Source organism: Oncorhynchus gorbuscha, linkage group LG05 (genome assembly GCF_021184085.1).
Source record: "Oncorhynchus gorbuscha isolate QuinsamMale2020 ecotype Even-year linkage group LG05, OgorEven_v1.0, whole genome shotgun sequence".
In the NCBI taxonomy this organism is placed as follows: domain Eukaryota; kingdom Metazoa; phylum Chordata; class Actinopteri; order Salmoniformes; family Salmonidae; genus Oncorhynchus; species Oncorhynchus gorbuscha.
The window spans coordinates 47,393,317-47,417,170 of NC_060177.1; the positions used below are offsets into that span (position 1 = coordinate 47,393,317).

At 43.0% G+C, this 23,854-nt stretch overlaps 1 protein-coding gene and 1 long non-coding RNA gene across 4 annotated transcripts; both read left to right on the top strand.

The window, feature by feature from the left end:
* Window positions 1-500: 500 nt before the first annotated feature.
* LOC124035979 (SWI/SNF-related matrix-associated actin-dependent regulator of chromatin subfamily A containing DEAD/H box 1A-like) lies at window positions 501-23,707 on the top strand. Of its 2 annotated transcripts, none has more exons than XM_046349998.1 (23): window positions 501-1,308; window positions 2,529-2,655; window positions 2,775-2,922; window positions 3,037-3,100; window positions 3,368-3,459; window positions 3,629-3,724; window positions 3,860-3,938; window positions 4,074-4,633; window positions 14,616-14,812; window positions 15,351-15,441; window positions 17,918-18,017; window positions 18,267-18,326; window positions 18,924-18,999; window positions 19,591-19,726; window positions 20,001-20,132; window positions 20,284-20,379; window positions 20,524-20,641; window positions 20,991-21,106; window positions 21,303-21,491; window positions 21,813-21,931; window positions 22,171-22,353; window positions 22,654-22,763; window positions 22,978-23,707. In XM_046349998.1, the coding sequence occupies exons 1-23, from the start codon at window positions 1,197-1,199 to the stop codon at window positions 23,037-23,039; spliced, it is 3,063 nt and encodes a 1,020-aa protein (XP_046205954.1). In that variant the 5' UTR covers window positions 501-1,196; the 3' UTR covers window positions 23,040-23,707. The 2 variants fall into 2 exon arrangements, with proteins under 2 accessions (XP_046205954.1, XP_046205955.1); XM_046349999.1 differs by having other exon boundaries at window positions 501-968.
* LOC124035980 lies at window positions 5,604-11,381 on the top strand. Of its 2 annotated transcripts, XR_006838825.1 has the most exons (4): window positions 5,604-9,608; window positions 9,759-9,859; window positions 10,181-10,217; window positions 10,569-11,381. It is a non-coding gene; the product is annotated as an uncharacterized LOC124035980 (long non-coding RNA). The 2 variants fall into 2 exon arrangements; XR_006838824.1 differs by having other exon boundaries at window positions 5,604-9,859.
* Window positions 23,708-23,854: the final 147 nt, after the last annotated feature.

Genomic DNA, 23,854 nt, shown 5'->3' on the forward strand with positions numbered 1-23,854 from the left:
AAAGGGGTAAAGTGTACAAAACTTAGTCCACTCTGTTCATAAAATATTCTAGTTTTGGGAACAGAAACGTTTATTGAGATCAAACGTTTCATTGATGAGAAAATGTGCAAAATGTCAGCCAAAATCCATCTTCTCTCATTGCCATATTTGGTAGTGAGAAGAAACACTAACGGGAGGCTTCACATTTATACATCCGGGGAAATATCTGTCTCATTGTTCTATCTGTGATAACGCATTTTTCTATTTGTGGATAGTTAACAAGAAGTAACATCAAATATTTAGATAGACCACAGTCTTTAGTTTCCAATGGGAACAAATGAGTCATGGGGGGCAGAGCCAAGTGCGAGCTAGCGAGATCCTATTGGCGCGTTCTCTAAATTTCTGAATATTTTCGTTAGGGAACGCCTACTCTGTGAAGTGCGCCTGTGCAAAAACTCAAACTTCCTTTGCACTCCTTCAAAACAACTCCATTTTTAAAAACTTTTGCAAAGGTTAAAGTTTACAAACCTTCGTCCACTCTGATCAAAACATATTCTAGTCTTGGAATGAGAAAACAGTATTGAGATCAAATGTTTCGTTGATGAGACAATTTGCAGAATGTCAGCCAAAATCGATCTCGTTCAATCTTCTCCTACTGCCCGCCAGTGGGCTTCCTCTCACTACCATATTTGTTAGTGAGTGGAAATACCAAGCGGATGCTTCATATTGAAACATCCAGTGAAATATCTGTCTCATTGTTTTGTCTGTAGTAACATGGTGCCGGAAGTGTAAAGCCGGTTTCGGCTTTAGTATCTTTTTTTTCTTCTTACTATTGGTCCATTCCTGAGTTATCTTGTCCAATAGATAGCGTTTTTATAGTCTTTCGCCGCAGTGTGAGTTCGCGGGGGAAATAGGATAGCTATGTTTTGTAGCTATACGGTTTAACTTGTATATCTAAATTAATGAACGCATTTTGAAATGTGTTATTGGTGAGTTTATCGTTAGATATTTAGAGTACTGACATACTTAAACTGTTGAGATTCGCTTTCAGACGAGTAACACGTGACTGGCTTGCTAGTTAACGGTATTCATACAATTCATGGTAATCGTAGCTAGCCAGCTTTCGATAGCCAGAATAAGGAATATTTTGTACCGAGACAAAGAGCTCACCTCTCTTGCGTGCTCGCTGTGTAACGTTTAATACTTGCCGTTTAAAAATGAGTCTATTTAATTTAGAGCGGTTTCGTTTTGACAAGAATAAACCGACTTCAAACCAGGACAAATACAGCGGTTCCGTATGTCCAGAGTCGGGAAAGGAGAATAAACCAGGTATGATTTGCTCGATGACAGTAGCCACGAGCCAGCCATCATTAATATAACGTTAGCTAACATCCACCCCTGTAACAAAGGTTTTTATAACGCATAGTTATATCCGTGGGGATAATCTTTGCTGATACTGACTGTTGACATCTAGCTAGCTAACGTTGGCTGTTTGACAGGTGACAGCCACTGACTTGATTGGTCGCCTTAATAGCCAACAACACTAACTAGCTAGCTAGCTAGCGTTATCAGTGGCTTTCTCTTGGCGTCAGTTAACAGTCACGTTAACTAGATATATGGCTACCGTTAGCTAATTAAACGATGTTTTTGGTGGGGAACGGGTAGCTAACAACAACAGCATACCTAGGCTATGGGCCTCGCTTTAAATCAGTCCCGAGATCCCAGCGAAAATCCTCGTTTCATTTATCTTACTTTCATGTATCTGCATATCCAGCCTTAGATGTATCCTCACAGTGAAGTGTATTTTTTTACCGTTTTATTTTCAGGACAACGAAGGCTACAATTAGAACACAAAACCATTGTACATAAACGGTTGCATTCATGAGTTTCATTGACAAATGTCAATAAGAAAAATTTAAAAAAAGGTCTGCCAAAGCAAAAACCTAAAATAATTTCTATGAATGCTGTAAGTACAGACATTTTTGCTCACTGGGAAATTAATATCCAACTAGTCAGTGACAACTGTTTGGAGTTTGTGACCTCAACTATGTTAGCTTTTTACAGATATTATAGACCTGGCATTTTCTGTGATACAGACATGTATGTTTTTAAATTCCCAACCCCGGGCCCCTTCAGTATCCGCCCTTGTCTGTCAGATACTGCTCTAACGCAGCCCCCAAGCGCAGCTTAGTGGTTGGAGCGTTGGACTAGTAACCGAAAGGTTGCAAGATCAAATCCCCGAGCTGACAAGGTACAAATCTTTCGTTCTGCCCCTGAACAAGGCAGTGAACCTACTGTTCCTAGGCTGTCATCGAAAATAAGAATATGTTCTTAACTGACTTGCCTAGTTAAAGAAAGGTAAAATAAAAATCTGACTATTGGTTGGTATCTACAGATGCTGGAGAAAAACAAATCCAATGGTACGGCCCAGAAGTCTGTAGCTCAAACACACAGTGCTTTTAAAAGGAGTTAGAATTCCAAAACACACTCACTGGGGTAATAAAATGATTGCTAAACTGTCTTTGCCTATATGTCTGTGGCACATACAGCCCGAGTAACAACACCTGTATCCAACCTTGGAAAACCTGGGCGAGGAGTAGTATTTGAAGATGTCATCAGTGACTCTGACGATTTGGCAAGTGACTCGAGAAGTGATCAATTAACACACAGGGTGACGTAAGTAGCGCTGAAATATCTAGACTTATATATTCCCCTTGACTTCCTTCAAGGTATAGCAAATTCCATAAAGTGTAGCCTAATATGCCAGTCTAATTTTGTAGTTCTTTCTATTTCAGGGAACCTGTAAAGGAATCACTGGAGCGAGAGGTAAGAGAGATGACTGAGACATCTGATAAGGAAGACAAAATGGACAAGGATCTGGAAGAGAGACTGGCCAAACTGCAGGACATCTTCCCTCAAAGACACAGGAAGGAGCTGCTGGAGGTAATGTCATAGTCTCTTTTATGTCACAAGCTATAGTATAGTCTCTCAAAGATGGCTGCTGCTCAGTTTCTGTGGATACACATAGCTATATGTTTAACTTTGCGTTATTTTCAGGTGATTAAAAGCACAAGCACTTTGGATGGTGCCGTAGCCTCATGCCTGATGTTTGGTGACAAAGGTATCTTTCATTTACTAACATCATAGACAGCAGGTTGCAGCCTGTCCCTACCGCACCCCCAAACACAGCTTGACCAGTGTTTTCCACGGTTATGCCATGTTTTCTTCCGCTCATGACAACATAGCCTGGACCTCATTGTAATGATGGTTATAGGGCTTTGTCTGCCATTGGTAAAACATGAAGAAGGAAAAAAAGGACCAAACCAGAAGTTGGCTTGGTCATCTGGCATGTGTATCTCCCCACACATTGACACAATTGTTTGTCCAGACTCAACGCGAAAGAGGAAACAGGATGGCTCCAGCAGTTCCCAAGACAGCGACGTGCTTCCGCAGCCCAGTAAGAAGAGGAGATCGTCTCTGGTAAGACTGGCACTAGCAACCAAACAGGCCTGAACTTGACCATTAAGAAAGGTGTTTTTGTTTCAAAACATTTTGCTACAGTGTGCACTAAAAAAAAACACCCCAGGCAGTCACTGTGCTGTTGCATCTTCTTGGCAATATTAACCTTCACTGCGGTCTGATCTTCCAGCCTGAAGACTCTGAGGAGGGAGCAGAGCCCAGCTGGGAGAGACGGGAGGCCATGGTCAGGAAACTGCAGAGGAAGTTCCCCGACCAGGATAAGGAGGTGAGGGGGACTGTTGTCAGACATTGACACGGCAGCCAAATACACCTCGGTAGAGACATGATCATGACACTCCAGGTGAGAGAATCCACATCTTAATGGAGAGTGTGTTATTCTAACCCGTCTGTCACTCTCTAGGAACTAAGGTCCGTGCTCCAGGAACATGAGTGGAACGTGGATGATGCCCTGGAGGTGCTGCGCATGTTCTCGGACCCAGGTGAGATGACACTGTCCTCACCCAGTTGAAACATCACTGATAATGTGCTGCTACAACCACTATATACTATATTTATTTGTACTGTACTCGTTATATTCCTCACTGTGCCCTTTTTTACTGATTCTTCTGCTGAAGATGAAGACTCTAGTGCACCTGAAGTATCCAGCTCCCCTGAAGTCAAGCAAAAGGAACTGAATGCCAAGAGTAATGCCAAACCAAGCAAAGCAAAGATTGATGCCAAGCCGAGCAGAGACCGTTGGGAGTCTAAGGATAGCAAGGAGGAGGCCAGGCGAAGCAATGCTTCCGCTCTGAAATGGCTGTTCAAGAAACCTGCACCTGAATCTAGGCCTAACTCCTCGTCCTCCTCTTCGACTTCTACCAGCCAGAAGCTCTCCAACGGGACCAGCGTGGCTAAGAAGGAGGCGTCGGAGAGGAAGAGGAAGGTTCGCGCCTCCTACGAAAGGGCCAGCAGTTCGGAGGATGAGGACACGGAAGGGGCCAGCAGTGAGTTTGAGGGTGAGGGCGACGAGCTAGATTTTGCGGCGGAGGACGCGGGCACATCCACGCTCAAAGGCCAGATCCTGAGCTTCTTCCAGGAGGCCTCGCTGGATGAGCTGTCCCTCATCGCCGGCTGCTCGTTGAAGAAGGCCCAGAAGATTGTGGAGCTACGGCCCTTTGCTGTTTGGCAGGACCTGGTGAGTAAGAGAAACCTACCCATACGAAAAATGTAAGCATGCATGACTAAGTTACGTTGTTTAAAAGCGTCTGTTAAATGGCATTACGTCATGTATTATGTAAGAGAGCAATCTCGGTTGTGTCACTGCCAGCTGTGTTGCACAGTGGGTCTGCTCCTCCACAAGGTAAACCCAGCAGGTTAGAACAAGATGGGGTTCTTTTAAACATGGAAACTGCAGGGAGGAATGAAGGCACAACAGGTGTTAGTTGATTTTGAAGAGTGTTGGTGCCTTGAATGGTACGTTCAGAGAGCGTGTGTGTGTGTGTTACTTTCACAGCTGCTGGGATGCGTTACATCCTCAGTTTTTTAAAGGGAATGTATGAGAACTTCAATTATAGAGATGCTAAAGATAGTCTATCAAATTTAAAGTGTTGTGACCACAGATCCACCCCCCCCCCCCCTCTCTCTCTTCTGAGATGTTATTTCCTCTCCATTATCACTGAAAATAACTGTAGTCTATATCTTCTCAATCTAGATGTGTTAATAAAATATCACAGCTTGGTATCTTTCTGGTCACGCTCCCCTGTAAAAATAAAAGCGTGGTAGAAATGTTACCTACTGGAACAAAGAACTAGTTCGATTTTTGCTCCAAAACACCCCAGCAGCCATCTGGAGTCGCATGGCCTGTTGTGAGCAGAACTCTTTGGCTTGCGTCCCCAAAAGCCACCCTTTTCCTTATATAGTGCACTACTTTTGACCAGGACCCATATGGTTCAAGGGAAAAATCTTGCACTATATTTTTTATTTAACCTTTATTTCACTAGGCAAGTCAGTTAAGAACAAATTCTTATTTCACTAGGCAAGTTAGTTAAGAACAAATATTATTATATATTTATATTATATATATATATAAATATTATTATTTACAGTGACGGCATACTCCGGCCAAACCCGGACAACGCTGAGCCAATTGTGCCTCACCCTATGGGACTCCCAATCATGGCCGGATGTGACGCAGCCTGGATTTGAACCAGGGGCTGCAGTGACGCCTGTTGCACTGAGATGCAGTGTCTTAGACCTCTGTGCCACTCAGAGCCTATATAGGGAATAGTATGCCATTTTCCACCGCTTATCCATTGCAAGAGTGTCATTACAGAGTAAACAACACTCTCATTCCTTCAAGTGCTGAATACAGCCGACGGCTTACTAATGTGTATTGATTTCATGTTGAAGTGTATTTATCCTATGCCAGTGGTTCCCAAACTTTTTATAGTTCTGTATCCCTTCAAACATTAAACTTCCAGCCGCGTACCCCCTCTAGCACCAGGGTCAGCGCACTCTCAAATGTTGTTTTTTGCCGTCATTGTAAGCCTGCCACACACACACTATACAATACATTTATTAAACATAAGAATGAGTGTGAGATTGTTAGATATTACTGCATGGTCGGAACTAGAAGCACAAGCATTTTGCTACACTCACAATAACGCCTGCTAACATCTGTGACGAATAATAAGATTTGATTTGAGATATAAATGATCTAGAAAAGATAATGGACCTATATTTTGTCATCCTAATTTTGTCCATTCCACAAGTGTACAAACTCTAACGTTTGAACAGATTATGATAGACTTGAGGTTTGGACCATTGACTTTCTTTAGATGATTGTCTACACAATTAACATTATTTTACCCACGGCAACCTGCCTAAATTATTACCGCCCTGTAGCACTCAGGTTGGTAGCCATGAAATGCTTTGAAAGGCTGGTCATGGCGCACATAAACGGCATCCTTCCGGATACCCGAGACCCACTCCAATTCGCATACCGTCCCAAAAGATCCACAGATGACGCAATCTTAATCGCACTCCACACGGCCCTTTCCCACCTGGACAAAACACCTACAGTAGTTCCTACTTTAAAAGTTGCATCATACTGCAGCACACCTTGCATGCAATGTTCTGTGGCACGTAAATGAATTCTCAGCCATTTTTTCTTTTACTGCAAGTTACTGCTAGTTTGACCATCAGACGGCACCTTTGAGAAGCATTTGATAGTATTCCGTATTGGCATTACCAGAGAATTTAAAACCTTTTTTGTAATAACATAGGATAGATTTTAAGAAATGAATTAATATTTTGGTGTTTCTATTCAGAGAAAAATGAAACCCTCAGGGTTTCCATTAGGATGGAATGGAAAATATGGCGCTGTACAACATAATTCTCAGGAGTAGGCTACAGGATTGGCACATTCTAAATTGTTTTCCTATATTACACAACATTGTTCCAATATTTCTGTAAATCAGTGATAATTATTCCCATAGTAATTAGTTATCAACATCTGCATTTCGAAAGTGTTTGTTTTTTTCTCCATTATTTTATTAATGAAATGTTTTTTTTATTAGGCTACTGTGCAGTCTACAATACATACTGTAGTAAACATGGGAAAGTGCCTAATTCCTTACATAAGGGAGAGCAGGGCATGTCTGTACTACAGAATGCGGGGCACGCTGGAAACCGGTGTTATATCATAGTTCTGATGTCCTCACTATTATTCTCCAAATCCTAGAATGAGTAGGTGTGTCCAAACTTTTAGCTGGTAATTGCTTAAGTAATTTGATTAATGGTGTTTCTATTCCATGAAAAATAAAAAACCCTCTTGAGTTTCCGTTAGGATGGAACAGAAAATATGGCACTCTACAACGTGACGCTCATAAATTCAGAGCATTGTCAGTTTGTAAATTCAGACCGTTTCGCTCTCGGAGCACGCACTGGACTTTTGGGCTGACAAGAACGGTTGATTTGAGCGTTCTGGCCTTACAACGGCAGTCAAGCACGTGTTCGTGTAATCCAGAGCGTTGGTAACTGTGCTGGAAACAATTTAATTATGCTTTTTTCCCCGACGTTTACTGACACCGGCCATATTCAACGGGTGTTGGGCGCTCAAATGAATTATTCTGCGCTCTGGTACACTCAGACGAGAGTGCTCTGAAATCCATGTAGATAGTAGGCTGGACACATGATATCCATGTCGATAGTAGGCTGGACCAGTTTCATAATTTGACCATATTTCCCAGCTGCTTGCTGTCGTTTTGAAGTAATTGTGAAAAAACAGGCCTTATTTTAGTGCATTTTTCACCCTGCCAGCTCCTGTTAGTTCTATTGAGCACCGTGGCACCAACTCACCTTCCGAACGTTCTATTCCCAGCTTATTGTTCAACGTCACAATGCTTCCTTCGCTAATGTTGGCAATGAGACCTGTTCACGTTGTTTTAGTTAAAATGTAAACCACAACAAAATAATATTGGAACTCTGCGGTCTTCCAATTGTTTCCTATGGGGGAAATATAGGCATGTCTGTCTATTTGGGCAAATATCTCGCAATGTGTTTATTTAGATGTTTTTCAAGTCGGGCACCATTTTAATCAGGAGAATCTCCTCTTTGTAAGTCTGGCAGTGAGCTCATTTGTCATCGATCGCTAAACCAGAAATAGTAAAGTTTTTATTTTTCCCTCCTTTCTCATTACGCAGACATAAGCGCAGTTGACACCATCGAGGTGCGGATATTTACTTTCTACACAAGTAGTTTTATTTCCAGTTTCGTCCGATGAACAGATTGTAGTGGTAAAATAAAAAGGGATACATTTTTTTTGTGCCATTTAGGCGAAATAGAATTCTAAGCATCACTCCAGTCAAAACAGGCTCTGCGAATGTTCAATTCCATTCATTTGCTATGGGCTCGAGCTAGTGTTCCAGCTTAGCCAGCTTAAGCCGTTCTTCAGCCTCGGGTGAATTTTGACTCGTTCTATTGTCCAGCCTATAGATAGACAGAGCGAATTTATGAATGTATCCGAATGTCCATTGAGAAAGCACAACGACTATACCATTTAGCCAAGCTAAGAATGACTGGAATAATCAAGTCAATAAATGTTGGGTAGTTTTGCCTATAGTTAATATACTGGCAAGTTTGTTGTATAACTACTAACGTTAGGTAGCTAGCTAACATACCGGTACATACTGTTGTAATGATATGCTATGTAGTTCGCAAGGACAGTGTAGCTATCAAATATAACGTGTAATGTAACTTATTTGAACAGTCATTACTTTATGACATTGAGTAGCAAGCTACCCCTTACACGAGGTAAGAACAGCAGCAGACACGAATTAGGGAAAATCTGGTCTGTGATGGGGGGGGTCACACCTAGTTTGGCTTTTAGACTATAGACTATTCTTTAGTAAAGGTTGAATAGTCTCTATTGTTCAGCTATTAGCCCTCCTCCCCAACTTGCAACAAATTGTTGTTCCCATTCTCGTTCCTTTCCCTCTCCCACACATCATCGTTCTGTGCCTGAGTGGCTCGCTTGTGGGCGTGCTGGCAGAATATGGCAGCAGCATCGGTTGTGCGTCAAGAATTCTGCATACAGTAGCACGTTTGTATGAAGGTGTGGTTATTCACAGGCAAATTGTTATATGCTATGGAGGTACATTTGAGAGCACATTTGAGAGCAAAACTCTTCTTTAAAAAATAATAAAAAATCAATCAAAAATAATTGTTCTGAAAGCAACTTTTTCCCGACACAAAGAAAGTCATAGCGGACATCTACGAAGAAGGACTGTGTGATGATGGCATCTCAGGTAAGCAGCACTGGGCGTTTTTCCATCCAAATTTTAACTAGCTAGTAGTTAGCTCCTACGATTCAGTGTAGGTTTATAAAATTCTACTATATTATATAAATCCATACCGTAGAGTGATAAGTCATGCAATTGTTATTCTCAAGCAAACACAAAAGCGATTAGCGTTCTCGCCATTTTCAGTTGAATTAATCTAACTTTCTTTCATGGCAACTCATAAGCAGGCCATGTCATATTTGTTTCATAGTCGATATATAACCATACTTCATGACAGTGTAACGGTTAGCTTTTTTTTACAGAAGGAAGAAAGAACACAATGTCTGTCACAAAGAGTTAGGGTGTCTTTGCAGCGTGTAGATGATGAAGGTATCATTACATATTTCCCATCACTTAATTAACAACCACAATATCAGTCTGGTGTTAAGCTTTCTGTGCTGTATTGACGTATCCTAGAAAATGACATCTGCTGCTTTAGATTGATATCTACAAAAAATAAGCTGTTTCCTTTACTTTCAGAGAGCGAGCTGATCAAGGGGTCGAAAATGTAGATATTGCCAGATGTTCACTGTCCGAGGAACAGGCCACGGAAGCTATGGCAAAAGTGTCCATAACCACAGGTAATTAAACAGTTCTGTGTTCTTTTTCTCTCTTAATCTCTGCCTGTCTTGTTGTACATGGAACCTGTCTCACATGCATTAATTAAAAAACCCTAAGATGTCAGCTGCTAATTTTCAGATTTACACCACATAAACACAGCCAGTTTCAGGGGACTATCTGTTGCTATCTGTTGCTGGGTTAGCCTTACAATTACCAAGTGGTGAGACACATAGCCCTCTATATTTAAATGTTTCAAGTACACTCCGATAGGTGTCTGCATCACATACAATATCTTCTATTGACATTATCTTCTATTGTTTGTCCTAATGTCTGTTTTTCAGCATAAAGTACTCTGGAGCCACTTAGGTTGGACACCTGGTGAGACCACACACACACACAATAATAGTCTCTCTTCTTCACTTCATCCCTCTCCCCCTTCTCCCTAAATCCTCTAAGTTATATCAGCTGTGTTGGTGAACCCCTCCCTGATCTGAACTGTCTGACACAGAGGGCACAGCATGATCATAGGTCACTTAGTTGGGTCAACAGGAAGTATTATTAAAGAGATGCTTTACATTGAAATACAGACAGAGATGTAGTTGTCCCAGAGTTAATGATCCAGGGTCAGTTTTGCGTTTCACCTCCTGATGATTATGATGACTGACCGTGTTAGAATAAAAAAACAAGGCTTAATCATGCACTCTCTCTATCCATCTGTCTCATCTGCAGGTATGTTTTGATGTGAGAGAGGATGCCGGTCCCGTCATCGTCACCTCACCCACTCTTAAGATAACCTTCGGGCCAACTGGGGGCCCAAGGCTGGTTAGGAGACACCGCAATTGTGATGAACTGAGAGAATATTAGGGTAGCACTGAAATTCATTAATCATATGCTGTCTGCTGCTGTTCTTACCTCATTCCCTTTGTCTTCTACACCTCTCTCCCCACCTCTTCTTTCTTCCTCGTTTTATAATGCACACCATATGTGCATTGAAGTACATTGAATTACATATTGAATTTGTATTTATAATAATCATAATTATAATGCATGTTTTATGCATTTATAACACCTGGGTAATGAACTTCTTTCAATAAAGCGTTTCACATTCTCCCCTGGTTGAAATTAAGTACTGTATCTCATTGAAATACTATATGCATAGTTTTTTTGCTGTTTATATGAATTACAAATCAGCCTTTATTTAAATCATATTTCTAGTCTATTGCATAGTTACAATGTGTAATCATTGATGTCCCAGGAGCAGGAGTGGTAAACGCTGTTGAAGTGTATAATTGTAATACATACATGCAGACACGGCATCATTCAAGTAATGGAGTTTGATATGACTGAAAAATGTCTGAGAGAAATACCTGAACCGCACCGTAATTTGCCAAGGAAGAGTACATGATCAGTGAATATATTCAATGTACAGGTTACAATGTGGGAATCTCATGCGTGGTAATGACTACATTACATGTATATACAGTTGATGTCGGAAGTTTACATCCACCTTAGCCAACAACATTTAAACTCAGTTTTTCACAATTCCTGACATTTAATCCTAGTAAAAAAATCCCAGTTAGGATCACAACTTTATTTTAAGAATGAAAAATGTTTGAATAATAGTAGTGATTTATTTCCGCTTTTATTGCTTTCATCACATTCCCAGTGGGTCAGAAGTTTACATGCACTCAATTAGTATTTGGTAGCATTGCCTTTTAAATTGTTTAACTTGGGTCAAATGTTTGGGTAGCCTTCCACAAGCTTCCCACAATAAGTTGGTTGAATTTTGTCCTATTCCTCCTGACAGAGCTGGTGTAACTGGGTCAGGGTTGTAGGCCGCCTTGCTCGCAAGCGCTTTTTCAGTTCTGCCTACAAAATGTCTACAGGGATTGATGTCAGGGCTTTGTGATGGTCACTCCAATACATTGACTTTGTTGTCCTTAAGCCATTTTGCCACAACTTTGGAAGTATGCTTGGGGACATTGTCCATTTGGAAGAGCCATTTGCGACCAAGCTTTAACTTCCTGATGTCTTGATGTTGCTTCAATATATCCACATAATTTTCCTACCTCATGATGCCATCTATTTTGTGAAGTGCACCATACCCTCCTGCAGCAAAGCCCCCCCACAACATGATGTTGCCACCCCCGTGCTTCACGGTTGGGATGGTGTTCTTCAGCTTGCAAGCATCCCCCTCTTTCCTCCAAACATAATGGTCATTATGGCCAAACAGTTCTATTTTTGTTTCATCAGACCAGGGGACATTTTTCCAATAATTACGATCTTTGTCCCCATGTGCGGTTGCAAACCGGTGTCTGGCTTTTTTATGGCGGTTTTGGAGCAGTGGCTTCTTCCTTGCTGAGTGGCCTTTCAGGTTATGTTGATATAGGACTCGTTTTACTGTTGATATACATACTTTTGTACTTTTTTCCTCCAGCATCTTCACATGGTCCTTTGCTGCAGTTCTGGGATTGATTTGCACTTTTCACACCAAGTACATTCATCTCTAGGAGAAAAAACGTGTCTCCTTCCTGAGCGGTATGACGGCTGCGTTGTCTCATGGTGTTTATACTTGTGTACTATTGTTTGTACAGATGAATGCGGTACCTTCAGGCATTTGGAAATTGCTCACAAGGATGAACCAGACTTGTGGAGGTCAACAATTTTTTTTCTGAGGTCTTGGCTGATTTCTTTTGATTTTCCCATGAAGTCAAGCAAAGAGGCAGTGAGTTTGAAGGTAGGCCTTGAAATACATCCACAGATACACCTACAATTGACTCAAATGATGTCAATTAGCCTATCAGAAGCTTCTAAAGCCATGACATAATTTTCTGGAATGTTCTAAGCTGTTTAAAGACACAGTCAACTTAGTGTTTGTAAACTTCTGACCCACTGGAATTGTGATGCAGTGAAATAATCTGTCTGTAAACAATTGTTGGACAAATTACTTGTGTCACGCACAAAGTAGATGCCCTAACCGACTTGCCAAAACTATAGTTTGTTAACAAGAAATTTGTGGAGTGGTTGAAAAACGAGTTTTAATGACTCCAACATAAGTGTATGTAAACTTCCGACTTCAACTGTTGGACTTGCTTCCTTGGCACAGTAAAGTTATTATATTCTATGCTATCTGTAGGCTTAATTATTGCCATTCAGACTTGAAATTGATACAACAACTATGGTAGCTGAGGTTCATAGGTTCTGATCTAATATTCATACCAAATGTCTTAGGGTCCATACATATAATGGCTACATACTGTAGCTAGCTACACATCCATAGGCATACATTTATTTGTATCCTCCTCTACACAATAAGCAAGTAAACCGTTAGCTAGCAATGTTACTTCAGCTGCATTGCAAGGCAAGCTTCCATAATTGTACATTCAATTTGCAGGAAATGCTTTAGCTAGCTAGATTCCTTACATCCACTGTTTCACAAGACGACAGCCTGGTTTGCTGGTTTTCTCACGAGTCCCTAAAATATTAAACACACAAATTACAAATTTGTTATCCTGTCATAACACTAGCTAGCTGGCTAATGTTAGCTAGTTGAATAACTTGCTAAATAGCCATTTTCGTAAATTAACTTTGTGACACAAAAAAAGATGCGCAAACGTTTGTCTCTACATTAACTTATTCCTCTCAATTGTACATATTTTGCTTGATGTTATAGCTACTTACATTTGGTTCCACGGTAATATTTTTTCAGGCATCTTTGTTGAAGAACGCCACCAGGGACAGGTAGCTCGCGTAAAAATGTGTCAAGTTCCTTGGTGTCCACATCACCAACGAACTATCATGGTCCAAACACACCAAGACAGTCGTGAAGAGGGCACGACAACACCTTTTCCCCCTCAGGAGACTGAAAATATTTGGCATGGGTCCCCAGATCCTCAAAGTTCTTCAGCTGCACAATCGAGAGCAAACTGACCGGTTGCATCACCGCCTGGTATGGCAACTGCTCGGCATCTAACCATAAAGCACTACAGAGGGTAGTGCGTATGGTCCAGTACATCACTGGGGCCAAGCTTCCTACCGTCCAGGACCTATATACTAGGTGGTGTCAGAGGAAAGCCCAAGAAATTGTCATAGACTGTGTTCTCTGCTACCGCACGGCAAGCGGTAGCAGAGGCTCCTTAACAGCTTCTTAAAAGGCTCCTTTACAGCTTCTACCCCCAAGCCATAAGACTGCTGAACAATTAATCAAATGGCCACTGGACTATTTACACTATTTACTTACATGTACAAATGATCTTGACTAACCTGTACCCCTGCACATGCTTCGTTATTGTTATTTTATTGTGGTTTTATTCTGTTTTTGTTTAATTTGTTTGGTAAATATAAATATAATAACTTTTTTGGACTGCATTGTTAAGGGCTTGTAAGTAAGCATTTCACGGTTAGGTCTACACTTGTTGTATTTGGCGTGACAAATAATGTTTGATTTGATTGGTCAAAATATGCTTTTTCAATTGGACACCGTTTGGACACTTATGAAGTGAAAAGCCACAAAGCCCTTTTTAACTTGGAAACACTCCACCACCAGCAAGTTGGAGATGTTATGATTGTGGCCTGAATTCAGTTGGCCCACTGTACTATAGTCCTCAATCATGACACAGCCACTTATCTGTTAATCATGGTTTGGCTTTGTTGTAGAACAATACAATTGCCTGACTATCATGTCAGAAGAAAAAGACGAGCGATTGGACTGGTTGTCAACACCTCTTTGTTTGTCTCTGCCTCTCTTGTCTGTCTCGCTGTGTGTCCGTTTCTCAGGAGGAGGTGTTCCACAAAGAGAACGGCCTGTCTGCAGAGCTGCTGCTGGGCTGCAGGGTGGTGCTGAGGGAGAGAGCCGTGGTCCAGGGCCTCATGTCCAAGTGCCAGACCATCTCCGGCAAGATGGTAAAGGGAGTCACCCAGGTCATAGACAAGGACATGGCCTCCATGACCCAGCCCTCAGTCCTCAACAGAAAGTAAGTGAGCTCAACTTCCACTGCTGTCCTGATTCATAGACGATTACATCTAATCTACTATAGGTTGTGTCCCAAATGGCATCCTCTTCCCTATATCGTGCACTACTTTTGACCAGAGCCCTGTGTGGGTCCTGGTCAAAAGTAGTGCCCTAAAGAGACTAGGATATGATTCCATTTGTAACATATACTTTTATATTCAGACTGGGAGAACAACTCCTCATTGTTGTAACTAATAGATAAATCCAAATGCTAAGTAAATGCCATGGTAATCCAGTTATCCATTTACCATGGCATAATGGATGTATTCTCAAAACGGTTAACCCCACGTCTGATATGATTTGTCTAAAAGGAATAAAATAATAAACCTTTTGTTAACCCCATTAAACAACTATCACATCACAGTTACACAGGTTATGCCACAATTCTCAGATACTTTTTTTTTTTGCCTCTAAATGTCTTGTTTGGTTTGTCGTTGAAGGTCTTGTATTATGATTGGTTTGTCTGTAAATGTCTTGCATTGTGATTGGTTGCCATGCAGGTTGCAGTTGAAACCCTACCAGCTGATTGGGCTGAAGTGGCTTCTCCTGCTGCACCAACACAAGCTGAATGGAATCCTGGCTGACGAGATGGTGAGATTGTTTACTCCTTAAGCCGCCTTCACACTTCAGGTCTTAATGCTCAAATATAGATTTTAAAAAAATATATATTTTTATGTCTACTGACAGAAAGTTACAAGTGACCAAATCGAATTTGTGTATTCAGACAGCAGTGTTTTTCTGACAAGGCTACACTAGTTGTCATAGTAACGACGGGTGTGTGTGCCGTGGTGTAGGCTGATTGGTGGTGTTCGTGCTTCCTGTCACTCAGAAGTTAGTGAACACTGCTTTTTGCAAATGTGACAACAATGCCTGGCATGGACGTTTCCCAGTTGCTTTGAATGTTCAAAAGCATAGGATAAAGAGACTTTTAACGTCTCAAAGGATAAGACGATCCAACTCTCAAAACAAGTCCACAGCAGTCAACTAGACAGCTAGGTAGCTGTTTAGCTCTCTAACACATGCAAACATTTGTTTGTAGTAATTAACAAGCTAGATAGATTTTTTTATTTCCCCTTTATTTAACTAGACAAATTCTTATTTTACAATGGAGGCAAGTCCCCCTTTGAATTGGATATGCAAATCAATAGGATTTTAGTCACTTCCAATTGCCAATGTGAACACTGCTTTTGAGAATAAATTAGATGTGTCCCAAATGGCACTCTATTCCTTATACACTTGAGTGTGCAAATCATTATGAACACCTGTTATTTCCTTGACATAGATGACGCGATGGTCCCTTATTGATGTAATTTGTTAAATCCACTTCAATCAGTGTAGATGAAGGGGAGGAGGCAGGTTAAAGAAGGATTTTTAAGCCTTCAGACAATTGAGACCTGCATTGTGTATTTATGCCATTCAGAGGGTGAATGGGCAAGAATAAAATAATATTGAATTGCCGTTGAACAGGGTATGGTAGTAGGTGCCAGGCGCAACGGTTTGTGACAAGAACTGCAATGCTGCTGGGTTTTTCACGCTCAACCGTTTCCCGTGTGTTTCAAGAATTTTCCACCACCCAAAGGACATCCAGCCAACTTGACACAACTGTGGGAAGCATTGGAGTCAACATGGGCCAGCATCCCTGTGGAAAGCTTTCAACATCTTGTATAGTCCGTGCCCTGATGAATTGAGGCGGTTTTGAGGACAAAATGGGGTGCAACTCAATATTAGGAAGGTGTTCCAAATGTTTTTCACACTCTGTGTATAGTGCACTACTTTTGACCAGAGCCCTTAGCGAATAGGGTGCCATTTGGGTCTTAACCACATATCAAATCAAATCAACTTTATTTATATAGCCCTTCGTACATCAGCTGATATCTCAAAGTGCTGTACAGAAACCCAGCCTAAAACCCCAAACAGCAAGCAATGCAGGTTTAGAAGCACAGTGGCTAGGAAAAACTCCCTAGAAAGGCCAAAACCTAGGAATAAACCTAGAGAGGAACCAGGCTATGTGGGGTGGCCAGTCCTCTTCTGGCTGTGCCGAGTGGAGATTATAACAGAACATGGCCAAATGTTCATAAAGGACCAGCATGGTCGAATAATAATAAGGCAGAACAGTTGAAACTGGAGCAGCAGCACGGCCAGGTGGACTGGGGACAGCAAGGAGTCATCATGTCAGGTAGTCCTGGAGCATGGTCCTAGGGCTCAGGTCCTCCGAGAGAGAGAACGAAAGAGAGAAGGAGAGAATTAGAGAACGCACACATAGATTCACACAGGCTACCGAATAGGACAGGAGAAGTACTCCAGATATAACAAACTGACCCGAGCCCCCGGACACATAAACTACTGCAGCATAAATACTGGAGGCTGAGACAGGAGGGGTCAGGAGACACTGTGGCCCCATCCGAGGACACCCCTGGACGGGGCCAAACAGGAAGGATATAACCCCACCCACTTTGCCAAAGCACAGCCCCCACACCACTAGAGGGATATCTTATAGTATGATTTTTTTTTCTTCTGTGAATTTCCCCTCCCTGTGTTCTAGAACTGTTACCGACAGAAAACATAATATACTGTGGCAAGATGGTGTAGAAATGCCTCAACAGGGGTGTATTCACTAGAAAGCAAACAGTCTGAAACAGGGCGGGACTAACCTGAACTTGTCCAATCAGAAACTATTGTTTTTGTTGCAAGACATTTTCCATTGCCAAACGGTTTGCTACAGTCTACACTTATGAATACGTAACAGATTTAGATAAGTGAGCATTTGAGTAATATCGTGTGTGGGTGTAGCACCTGCAGGGTATAATATTTATTTAAATATTTATTTTAACATTCAAAAGGGAAAGGGGGTTGCCTTGTTTGGTTTAAATCATAGTTTGGAACTTTTTCGGTTCTGTTTCCTGAAACAGTTGCAACCCCTGGTTAAATACTGTTAGATTGCCAGTGTGGGATTGAAGTTCTTATATGAAACCTGGGGCTGCACTTTGAAGTGCGATGTGGATCTCTATCACTCTTTCTCTCGCTCGCGATCTCTCTTAAATCGTCTTTCTTTCTTCTACCAAATCAGGGTTTGGGAAAGACCATCCAAGCCATAGCCTTCCTGGGCAGACTGCACCAGGACGGCATCGACGGCCCCCACCTCATCACTGTGCCCTCCTCCACCCTTGGTAAGGGCTCTACTCACGTCATGCCAGTCACTTTATAACCACTTTAAGCCTGTTTATAACCACTAATACAACACATGACCTAAGCAAAGGATTAGTGTATTATTGGCATGTTTCTGTTTTGTGAAAAACCTGTGACCATTTCACATTAAACGACCGTTGCCCTTTACTCAGCCGAAACAAAACATTATGCCAAACATGACAGATATTATCAATTGGACTGGATTGAATTGACCTGTATTTTCTCTACAGACAACTGGGTTCGTGAGCTAAAGCTGTGGTGCCCTTCTCTCAAGGTGTTAGTCTACTACGGTGAGTCGTTTTCTCCCTTATCATCCATAGCTGTGAGTCTAAGCCGGTTTGTATTCCCTAGGAACCAAGTGGAAGAATATGGGCCGAAGCGGGGAGGGACTAACCTGAACTTGTCCAAACAGAAACACTCTTTTCATGATGAATACTAGGGCTGGGAATTGCCAGGGACCTCACAATATGATATTATCACCACACTTAGGTGCTGATACGATATGTATTGTGATTCTCGCGATTCTATGTGTATTGCGATTCGATACGGTGATTTAAATTTTTTGCGATTCGATGTTCCAAACATATTGCTCACCATATGTCTGCTGCAGAGGGACAAGAGAGCCATGAGAAAATTGTTTTGGTCAGTCATGGAAATCAAATGGCTGAAAACAAATTGACTCCCTATTTTAAAGAAGATGGAGATCGAGCTGTAACGGAGAAATACAGGCGTTTTGGTGCAGGTGCAACCAACTAGCGCCAAAATAATATTGTGATATTGTCAAGATGATACGATACAATATATCGTAAACAATAATATCCCGATATGTAACTGTACAGATGTCTTGCCCCCATCGCTAATGAATACACCCCCTGTTGTATGTTCAGGCTCTGTGGAGGACCGGCGGTACCTGCGACATGACATCCTCAGCAATCAGGTGGACTTCAACGTCATCGTGTCCACGTGAGTACACATACACGTACGCACGATATTGTCGAATAGGTTTCAGTCTATTGGTGGAACCACAATGAGCTCTAGTGGAAGGGAAGAGCATTGCGTCCTCTGTACTTGACATTGTGACTATCAGCTGCTCCGGGTTGATGTTTCTACTAGGTGCAGATCTAGGATCAGCTCCCCCGATCCTAACCTTAACCATTGGGTGGGGAAATGCAGTTGCCCCAGATCAGCGTCTTGGGGCAACTTCACCCAGAACCTTGCAGGGGTGTTTTAATGGGCTACGTACATGTCTGTCTGAACCAGAAACACACTTTGTAATGCATTAATGATTGATATTAATGAGCAATACTCGCTGTTTGAGGCAGCCATATGGGAAATGAAGGCACTGCTGAATCTCCCGGGCTACATTTCCAAACCTGTGTGTTGACAACACAATGAGTCCATTAGATACATACCGGGAATTCACTGGAACTAAAAGGCCTTGCTTCTTAAATGTGCTGAAGCATTCCCTTGTGCGTGTGTGCGATATAGGTCTACATACAGAATGTAAGTTCAACTACAAATGCTCATGTTTGGGTGTAATTTCTCTTTGCGCAGCTACAATCTGGCCATTGGCAACGACAGCGACCGCAGTCTCTTCCGCAAGCTCAGACTGAAGTATGCCGTGTTCGACGAGGGCCACATGCTGAAAAACATGAACTCCCTCCGTTACCGCCACCTCATGGCCATCAATGTTAGTTCACGGCACAACACCTCACACTTCCCCATTGACAAGTAGTAGAAGCAGTTGTCGTGTGCAATAGAGTTGATGTCCCTCTGTCTCTCTGTCTAGCCATCAGTGTTTTTCTGAATCTCTCGGACATTCCTGACTCTGTCTGCCTGGCTCCTTCTCGCTGTCTGTGTTTCTGACTCCCTGTCTCAGTCTGTCCCTGTGTCTCTGTCTGTCTACCTGTTTGTCCCCGCATGTCTCCCTGATTCCCTGATTCCCTCTCTCTGTGTGTCCCCAGGCGGAGCACCGGCTGCTCCTGACCGGCACCCCTCTGCAGAACAACCTGCTGGAGCTGATGTCGCTGCTCAATTTCATCATGCCCTCCATGTTCTCCAGCAGCACCACGCAGATAGCCAAGATGTTCTCCATGGTAAGGTCAAGGGTCAAGTTTGGCATAGAAATATTCTGATCCTAGATCAGCAGTCTCTGAGACACTTTGTGAGTACAGACCCTGGTCCCACTCCCCTCGTGTTAAGTGGGACTCTCACAGCAGGATGTGTGTCTTGATGTTTGTGTGGTAGAAATCCCACGAGGAACAGAGTCGTTTTGAGAGGGACCGCATCGCCCAGGCTAAACTCATCATGAAACCTTTCATCCTCAGACGAGTTAAGAGCGAGGTAAGGACACTCCCAAAGTGACTTACACTGAGAAATACTGGATGGTTCACAATGTGATATTTAAAAATGTGTGTGGGGGGGGGTGCGTGCGCTCGTGTGCGTATTGCACTCGTTTGTGTGTGTGTGTGTGTCTCTCTCTCTCAGGTTCTTAAGCAGCTGCCAGCGAAGGAGGAGAGGCTGGAATTCTGCACCATGAGCGAGAAGCAGCAGCTTCTTTACCAGAACATGGTGGGCAAGCTCAAGAAGTCTGCCATCGGAGAGAGTATGTACTGCACTGAACTGTAGTGTAGGTCCAGGGTGAAGTTTCTCCTAAATGCACATCTAGGATCAGATTTTACTCTCCCAATCCTAATCTTATCCATTTGTGGGGGAAAGTGCTACACTGACCCAAGATCAGGGTCTAGGGAAATCTTCACCATACTCGGTGTAGTGTTACAGCAGTGGCAGGAGAGACGGGTGGTGCATAGCTGGCACAATAAGCGTGTTTGTGTGATCGGCATCTTACATCCTGTGCCCTAATTTCAACTAAACTGTTCTCTCTCCTTCGCTCTTGCTCTCGCTCTCTCTCGCATGCTCAACCACTCGCTCACATCATCTCCATCTCTGTGTAGAGAAAGTGCTGTGCAACGTGATGATGCAGTTGAGGAAGATGGCCAACCACCCTCTGCTCCACCGGCAGTACTACACCACAGAGCGACTCGAGGCCATGAGTCACCTCATGCTCAAGGTTGCTGCTTTATTGGCCATTTTGTGTTTGTGTCCTACTTTTTTTGTTCTTCTGTCAATTAATATAAATCAAGTAAGTTCATCTCCTAAGAAACTACGTTACAACCCTTATCTCTTCTGTCTTTCTGTCAACCCTCTCTCCCTTTTTTGTCTGTCTTTCTCAATATGTATATTTTTATTCATCCCCCTCCCCCTAGGAGCCGACCCATTTGGACGCGGACCCGGTGCTGATCCAGGAGGACATGGCGGTGATGTCGGACTTTGAGCTTCACCGGCTGTGCCAGCAGTACTCGTCGCTGCACAAATACCAGCTGGAGAAAGACCTACTGCTGGACTCCGGGAAGTTCCACCTGCTCCAGACGCTACTGGCCACACTTAAGACCAAGGTAAGGAGAGAGACTAGTTATTGCTTTGTTTTGAATTTTTTTCCCCGACTCTTTCTTGAGTTTTTCCTTGTCCCTCCTCGGGCCCGTTCTGGAGGATGTACATTGTAGTATGGTGTGGAATCAGGGTTATCTCTAGTCATTATATTTCTATCTGCCATGTTCAGATCGTTTCACGGGGTGTGTTCATTAGTGCACACAGTAGCAAAACATTTTGGATTGAAAACAAGTGTGTCTTATTTCAGATTAGTCCCACTTGTTTTGATTCCTCGTGAATACACCCGATATGTGATGTGGCTGTGCTGTGCTCTGCTCTCTCGGCAGGGAGACCGGGTGGTACTCTTCAGTCAGTTCACCATGATGCTGGACATTGTGGAGATTCTGCTTAAACACCTGGGCCACCGCTACGTCCGACTGGATGGCTCCACACCCATAGCGGACAGGTGAGCTGGGTTGGGTGGGTTCTTTCTAACATAATTGTGTGCAGTATTTTTCCATAGGATGTGTAACTGGGGACATAGTGCATATAACATTTAAATAAAAAGCTGTTCACTGGCAAATCTCTGAGATTGTTGGTAGTATTGTATCTCACTGCAACTAATGAATCTCCTACTTCTAGAGTGTCGAGAAAATGCACGGAGCCACTGTAATCCCTAGACCCACCTCTGTTTATTTGGTGCAGGATCGTGCTGATTGACGATTACAATATGGACCCGGAGATCTTTGTGTTCCTGCTGTCGACGCGGGCGGGCGGCCTGGGCATCAACCTGACCTCGGCCAACGTGGTCATCATGCACGACATCGATTGTAACCCCTACAACGACAAGCAGGCAGAGGACCGCTGCCACAGATTGGGCCAGACTAGGTGAGACCGACAGGGAGGGGCCAGACCAGGTAAGACAGAGGAGGGAGCCAGACCAGGTGAGACCAGGGGGGTGGTATGGGCTAGGCTAAGTTTGGGCGTTAGGGAGATCTGTAGCGAGAGATGTCTCGCTTACAGAGAAGTCTTTATTAGTAGTGACGAGGTGCCATGTGGTCAGGAAAACTCCTCTGGCCCTAGAGAACGTACTGTGAGGACAAAATAGGGGGATCTAGTGATGCTGAAGGAATGGACACTGCTCTGATGAATGTCTGAAGGTCAGTGTCTGTCCATCTCCTGCTACAGGACTGTCCAGGTGATAAAACTGATCCATAAGGACACCATAGAGGGTGGCATGCTGCAGCTGGGCCAGAAGAAGCTCAAACTGGAGCAGGACATGACCGCTGCCGAGGAGGGTAAGGACCTGGGGGGGACACAGTCGAGCTTGCCCACATACACACACAGACATTTCAACGTCTTTAATTGTGAGAAAGAGGTGCTCAACCCAAAGCTCAGTGTCCATGGCCCCTCTCTTTTTCATGTAATGCATCAGTAACACACATTGAGAACAGGAGTCATCACATTATCGTATGTTTCTTTTCTTCTTTTTTTCCCCCCCTTCGTGCCCAGGTGATGAGGGCACCATGTCTGAGGATATGGCCGTCCTCCTCAAGGCATCGCTGGGCCTGTGAGGGTCCGGGAGCTCCCTCCCTGGAGTTTCATTGGGACTCAGCCTGGAGCATCCCACCCCTGACTGACCTGACCTGACTCACTAACTGACTGAACCCTGCCATAGGTGGGTCTTTCCCTGCTACTCACTCTGCCCTTGAGACCTGAGACGCAGCTGTGTACTTCCGTCTGCACTGGAGATGATATGGTTGTGTTGATGGGATTATTGGCCTTTGCTGTCAGTAGCAGAGATGGCGGGTGTCGTTGAAGGTCAGTGGCGACTCTGCTCTGTGCAGCACCTGGGGTGTATTCATTAGGAAGCAAAAGTGCTAAAACGGGGAGGGACTAACCTCAACTTGTCCAATCAATTATCATTTTCAGTGCAAGTGGTTTTCTGATGCAAATTGTTTTGCTATGGATTGCACTAATGAACACACCCCGTACCCTGCTCTGAAACAATGCCAGGGAATAGTTTGTCAAAGCAACTCTGTCTGTGCTGCCTTATGAAGTCCTTATACAATGAAGTCCTGCAGGGGACTGACTACCAGGTGGTGACAGAGCTGCTCTGTTTATGTATCATTGTGATGTGACGTACTGTTGTCAAAGCTGTTACTCATCCGATTATTTTTTATGTCCTTGTTGCAACATCAACAGGGTTTGTCGAAACATGAAATAAAGATTTCAATATTTATTTTCTTTTGTTTCAATGGTTTATTTTGAAAGTACATTTGTCTCCTTTATTGTCAGATCTGGACCCATATCCACAGTGTCTGAGTCGAAAATTGGTCATTAGTGCCGAGAATAGAGATTTTACTCCTACTCTTATGGGCAAAAATAA

Coding starts and splice junctions, on each gene's coding strand:
- LOC124035979 (XM_046349998.1), top strand. CDS start 1,197: ATGAGTCTATTTAATTTAGAGCGGTTTCGTTTTGACAAGAATAAACCG. Junction 1,309..2,528: donor GGGAAAGGAGAATAAACCAG/GTATGATTTGCT, acceptor TGGCACATACAG/CCCGAGTAACAACACCTGTA. Junction 14,813..15,350: donor CCCTCAGTCCTCAACAGAAA/GTAAGTGAGCTC, acceptor GTTGCCATGCAG/GTTGCAGTTGAAACCCTACC.